This window comes from Arachis stenosperma, chromosome 9 (genome assembly GCF_014773155.1).
Source record: "Arachis stenosperma cultivar V10309 chromosome 9, arast.V10309.gnm1.PFL2, whole genome shotgun sequence".
In the NCBI taxonomy this organism is placed as follows: domain Eukaryota; kingdom Viridiplantae; phylum Streptophyta; class Magnoliopsida; order Fabales; family Fabaceae; genus Arachis; species Arachis stenosperma.
This window is the reverse complement of record NC_080385.1, coordinates 118,312,033-118,318,861: the sequence shown is the minus strand read 5'-3', so window position 1 is coordinate 118,318,861 and position 6,829 is coordinate 118,312,033. Positions and strand designations below refer to the sequence as shown.

The 6,829-nt window shown below is 38.0% G+C and overlaps 1 protein-coding gene across 1 annotated transcript; it reads right to left on the bottom strand.

Moving 5' to 3' along the window:
• Positions 1-3,202: 3,202 nt before the first annotated feature.
• Positions 3,203-3,952, bottom strand: LOC130949856 (uncharacterized). The gene has a single exon (XM_057878468.1). It carries the CDS (start codon positions 3,950-3,952, stop codon positions 3,203-3,205), a length of 750 nt encoding a protein of 249 aa, XP_057734451.1.
• Between the last annotated feature and the right edge of the window lie 2,877 nt (positions 3,953-6,829).

The window sequence follows — 6,829 nt, the reverse complement described above, 5'->3', positions numbered from 1 at the left end:
GAAAAATCATCAAAATTGATTCTTGAAGCAAGAAAAAGCAGTGAAAAAAAAATTCGAAAAAAAAGGAAAGAAAAAAAAAATAAAGTTGTGAACCAAGGCAAAAAGAGTGTGCTTAAGAACCCTGGACACCTCTAATTGGGGACTTTAGCAAAGCTGAGTCACAATCTAAAAAGGTTCACCCAATTATGTGTCTGTGGCATGTATGTATCCGGTGGTAATACTGGAAGACAGAGTGCTTTGGGCCACAGCCAAGACTCATACACTAGCTATGTTCAAGAATCATTATACTTAACTAGAAGAATCAATAACACTATCTGAGTTCTGAGTTCTCATAGATGCCAATCATTCTGAACTTCAAAGGATAGAGTGAGATGCCAAAACTGTTCGGAGGCAAAAAGCTACTAGTCCCGCTCATCTAATTGGAGCTATGTTTCCTTGATATTTTGGAGTCTATAGTATATTCTCTTCTTTTTATCCTATTTTGATTTTCAGTTGCTTGGGGACAAGCAAAAATTTAAGTTTGGTGTTGTGATGAGCGGATAATTTATACGCTTTTTGGCATTGTTTTTAGTATGTTTTTAGTATCTTTTAGTTAGTTTTTAGTATATGTTTATTAGTTTTTAGTTAAAATTCACTTTTCTGGACTTTACTATGAGTTTGTGTGTTTTTCTGTGATTTCAGGTATTTTCTGACTGAAATTGAAGGTTCTGAGCAAAAATCTGATCCAGAGACTGAAAAGGACTGCAGATGCTGTTGGATTCTGACCTCCCTGCACTCGAAGTGGATTTTCTGGAGCTACAGAAGCCCAATTGGCGCGCTCTCAACGGCATTGGAAAGTAGACATCCTGGGCTTTCCAGCAATATATGATAGTCCATACTTTTTCCAAGATTTGATGGCCCAAACCGGCGTAGCAAATCAGCATCAGAAATTCCAGCGTTAAACGCCGGAACTGGCATAAAACTTGGAGTTAAACGCCCAAACTGGCATGAAAGCTGGCGTTTAACTCCAGAAAAGGTCTCTACACGAAATTACTTCATCGCTCAGCCCAAGCACACACCAAGTGGGCCCGGAAGTGGATTTTTCTGTCATTTACTCATTTCTGTAAACCTTAGGATACTAGTTTACTATTTATAGGATCTTTTGACATTGTATCCGGACCTTATGACCTCATGACATTTTTACACGTTTCTTTGTATACTTTCCACAGCATGAGTCTCTAAACCCCATGGTTAGGGGTGAGGAGCTCTGCTGTGTCTTGATGGATTAATGCAATTACTACTGTTTCTTATTCAATCATGCTTGCTTCCATTCTAAGATATCACTTGCTCTTAACCTGGATGAATGTGATGATCCGTGACACTCATAATCATTCTCAACTATGAACATGTGCCTGACAACCACCTCTGTTCTACCTTAGATTGAGTAGATATCTCTTGGGTTCCTTAACCAGAATCTTCGTGGTATAAGCTAGAACTGATGGCGGCATTCAAGAGAATCTGGAAGGTCTAAACCTTGTCTGTGGTATTCTGAGTAGGATTCAATGACTGCATGACTGTGACGTGCTTCAAACTCCTGAAGGCGGGGCGTTAGTGACAGACGCAAAAGAATCACTGGATTCTATTCCGGCCTGATTGAGAACCAACAGATGAATTCCGCTATGACTGTGACAGGGCATATGCAATCGCTTTCACTGAGAGGATGGGAGGTAGCCACTGACAACGGTGAAACCCTACATACAGCTTGCCATGGAAGGAGTCTTGCGTGTTTGTTGAAGGAGACAGTAGGAAAGCAGAGATTCAGAAGATGGAGCATCTCCAAAGCCTCAACCTATTTTCCATCACTGCAAAACAAGTACCTATTTCATGTTCTTTTGCTTTTCACAATCAATCCTGATACTTTCTGACATCCTGACTAAGATTTACAAGATAACCATAGCTTGCTTCAAGCCGACAATCTCCGTGGGATCGACCCTTGCTCACGCAAGGTATTACTTGGACGACCCAGTGCACTTGCTGGTTAGTTGTGCGGGATTGCAAAAGTGTTATTGCAATTTCGTGCACCAATATATATCATAAATAAAATAATAAATAAATTAAATACATATCATGCAAGAATAAATTATCCAAGAAACTATGATATTATCAAATATAACAGATTCATGACACAGAAAAAATCAACTAAAACAATGATACACGAAACAAAAAATACTCGCTAGAAATTAATACTGCTTTCAAAAAAATATAACAGGGCACCATTTCTTTTCCAAAAAATTTGGGATCACGATCGGAAAATCAAACTAACAAAAGGAGAAGAAGACACGTAGGAAGGAAAGAGTGGTCCTAGAACCGGAAATTAAGATATTAAGAAAGGATTTGCCTCGAAATCCGGAAATGGAAAACGTCAATGACATTTTGGTTGTTTGCAATTTTATTTAAGCTCATCGATAACAGTTAATATTGAGAAACATCAGATAAAACAATTAAATGCATGCTGTAATCGCGTAGATTAAGAATTTTTAGCTTGATTAAAAAACCATAAATGGTCAAATTAAATTAAATTATCGAATTAAATGATAATATTTTTATTTAAAATTAATTGCATTCAATTTAATATATTGATTGATAGAACAAACCTTTTTTTCTATCTAAGTGGGTGCAAGTACACCCCTAGTCCTGACCCAGGTATCCTTGCACCCCTGCTTCTGAATCTACTTTCACGTGAAGTACACCCTTACTCCTGAACGTGGGGTCTGCGTGCCAGTACACCTCTGCTACTATTGCACCGTTGGAGTTTTTCAATTTACTTTTCCATTTCTAAGCATCCAGACGAGGGAAAATCCCTAAACCATATTCCACCATCAAGCTTAACCCCCTCCCCCTACAACGAAAACCAAATCTTCTCAACGAAAACCTTATTATTGTTTCGCGTATACCGTTTGCCTTCCCCACGAGTTGTAATCACTTGTGTATAGGTACACACTCGAGTTATATCATCGATTCATCGTCCAACAAATCTTCCTTACCAATTCAAACTAAGATTTATACACGCACGAAAATAGAAACATAATAAAAATATATTTAATATGAGCATAACCATGCGTAAATTCTTAACAAAAGTGGAGATAATGCTTCATATGATAATACCAGATACGAGAAGCATAAACAATAAACTTGGGAAACACAAACCCTAAAATAGACATTTTTATTCGAATGCAACCAACTCCAGGAACACCCGAACCTCGTAATCGGCCAGGCACTGCACACAAGAGATGCGAGACAAATCTTCCACATCACCCATGGTGCCTCGGGTGCGGCAACTAGTGGATCGACAAACCTCGGGCTGTCCAGGATCCAACGGCTTAACCTCCACCCACCGACCCGTGAATACCTGCTTGAAGACCTCTCTGTGCCTTTCGAGCACCCCAGAATCACGTACAATTTCAAAAAATTCAAGTCCCTTTCGCAGGTGCTCTTCGTCTTCCTTGCCATGAGACAACAGCAGCATCGCACACATGTAACAGGCTTCCAGATCGCCCCCAATTGTAGCCATAGTCTGAGTATCCATTCCACCGATGCAGTGACCAATCCAAACAAATTCAGTCATCCCCACCCGGAGTAGGGCAACCGAATTTCCTGCCGCCGCGTAGCATTCTAGAAACATGTTTTCAGGACGGCCATAGTAGAATAAAAAGGACGCAATCGGCAACTCCAATATCGACGTCTCATTGTAAACAGCGTCGGACCTCGCTGCACCCAGAAACACCTTACAAGTTGCCTGCATGTTGAACAGATCCTTAATCGAATACGAAGCAACCTTCGTGGCAATCCTGACCCACATGTCGCGAGGAAGAAGATTCAGCGGACATTTGTACTCAACAGATACGGTCCCTTTCTCTCCTATCTTCTTGGTTGCGTTCCTTTTCTTTCTGTTCTTCACGGAACCTCTAGCCATTTGCATGCAACTTAGGCCAGGGGTTTTGGAAAATATCAATACGACACACGATCACTAAAGATGTGTTTTGTGCTCTTATTATATCCTTTTTTTGTTGTTAGAATGCTTGCGTGCTTTATACGTTTCTTTACTGATTGTTCTAGAAAAGATCAGATAATTAATAGGGGACAAACGAAATACTCGTTTTCATTTTTTTATTTTTGTAGAAATCTGAAACAAAGACAAGCTTAACTCAATACTTACCCCTTTATTTTAATACTAATGTGCTATCATATTCTAATACTTTGGTTTTGCAACACAGTAATTTAATGTTGATTGTTCGATTTTTGTGTTATATTCATGTCAACTTAGTTGCTTACTTTAATTACTCGGTGAATAAATGTTATCTTTTCTTTTTTTTTTCATCGAAATAGTTTAAATTAATCTTTTATTTTCCTAAAAATAAACCCCATTATCGACACATTAGTTACGAAAAAAAGAATAGCAAGCAACTTCCTACTTTATAATATATATATATATATATATATATATATATATATATATATATATATATATATATATATATATATATATATACGTGCCCGTTATTCACAACCCCAAACCCTAGTAAGTACTAAACCTTCTTCAGTTATTCTCTACTGTAACTCCTTCTTTCCACTCTCTGACTATCCTTCTCCCTCTCCTTATTACTATGACACTCCACCGTCTGCCACACCACCACACTCATCTCTACACACAGCTTTCACTTCGCACCCTCGGCGTAACTTCAGAAGGAAGATTAGACGTCTATCGCCTAAGAATGACCTACCCAGAGGACAACCGTCATCGCCAAAACAAAAATTGTTGCTTTAAGGGTCGTCATAGTCTGCCATATGTCGTCCTCTTCTCCCGAGAAAATGTTGGAGGAATCCGTCACCAACCACGCCATTAGTTCCAACGACCTCGCGAAACTCTCGATTGACGTTCTTATCGACATCATCTGTGTAGATGAAAAGTCCGCAGATTATGACCTCATTGAGGCCGCACTGGTCAGGAGGGAGGAGATTTTGAAGGCTAGACTTGTAACGACCGAAGCAGAATTGAGGCAGGCGAAGGTGGAGATGTTGGCCGCCAAGTTCATTTTCGAGGCAAAGAAGGATGAATTGGAGGAAGAGGGGAAGGAAAGGCGACGGCTGAAAAAGAAGTTGAAAATAGTGCAGCAAAAGAATGACGTGATCCTTCACCAATTGGATGTCGAAGCAAAAGAATTGATGGCAGAAATCGCCAAGCGCCGTGAACGGGAACAGCTTGAGGTTCTACCGTGGCATGACCTGGAACGCAGGATCGACGTTTTGGAGGAAAAGCAAAAGTTTTTGCTCCGTCGGGGTCGTCATCCAGCCGGGCAAAATGAAGACGGGGCCGGAGTTATTTGACCTGCTCCACATGCTTGATATCTTAATGTCATGTTTTTCGTCAAGGCCTCTATGATCCTTTTATTTTCTTTGTTTGTTCTGTCTCCCATTTGATCTTCTGTAGTGGAACTTAAACTCTGTTAATATAATTATATCTACTTTCATATATCTATTCTTAATTTCAAAAGTCATATGACCTGTTGGCACACAATTAGGGATTTATGTTACGATGGAGCCAAATACCATTTCCAAATCGTGATTTCACACCATTTTGGCAAAGACGTGTGCATTATCAAAGACGTGTTTATCAATTTATCTTTCCTTGGAGATTGGTATTACCCCACAGGCAGCGTATTTGATTGTCACGAATATTTACGGGATCCTTCTAATTTAAGGGCACAGACCATTATTTTACACTAGATAATAAAACAATGGAATGTAGACATATTATCATTTTTATGATATCCTAATATTATATGAAATTATAGGAAATAAACATCTTTCAAATTAGATTGCTTGGATGAACAAAGAATACGAAGCCATTGATTGAAACAAAATTCGAAGTACTTCTCTCTCAGGTTATAATAAAACAATTAGTGCAATCACATAATAAAAACTTCTTAAAATATGAAAGCAAATTTTGTTCTTTAAAGGACCAGTATTCAATCTCTCAACTAGTTATATTATACGAATACAATCTCGCGGTTCAATTGGAACATATATGCGAGTTAATTATCTTTTATATGATGGATGAAATGGTGTATTACATTGGTATGAGTTGAAATGGGTGTATTTCACAAGTGTGATGCACAATGCAAATCGTTACTTACGATTGGCATAACGAAAGAAATCGTTATTCATGATTTCATAAATCACGTTTTTTTAAATTAAAAAATTAAAATCGTGACTCACAATTTCTTATTTTTTGTCTTATTTGAAATCGTAATTCACAATTTCTGTTAACTTTTTTTTATTTTTGGTCTTATTTAAAATCGTTACTCATGATTTCTTTTTATCCCATATCACTGCATTACACCAAAACATCATAGTATTAATGAAAAACACCAATAATAACCCAATATAAGAAAAAATTAGCCCATATATGCATGTTCATTATTCAACGTTTGTACAGATTTTATACACCATATGTCAATTATCATTGCATATATAAAAAAAATATCGTTCCCATTTTTTACCTGACCGCTTTCGGTGACTCCCTATTGCCTACCAAGTTACCAGTTTTGTATAAATTCACTGTCACGGTCTAAGTTAGTACCCAGCCCCAGAAAAAAATGGACGATGGTGTAAAAGGTTGATTGATTAAATAGTCTTCTGTCTATTCAAACGTCACTTCAATAGTGCAGAGTTCAGATCATATCCCACTCAAGAAGAAAGCATTATTTGGACTAAGTTCTAGCCAAGATATGCATTAATTGCGTCGTCTGTGCCATCCACATAATTATGATAAATTAATTGATCAACTAAC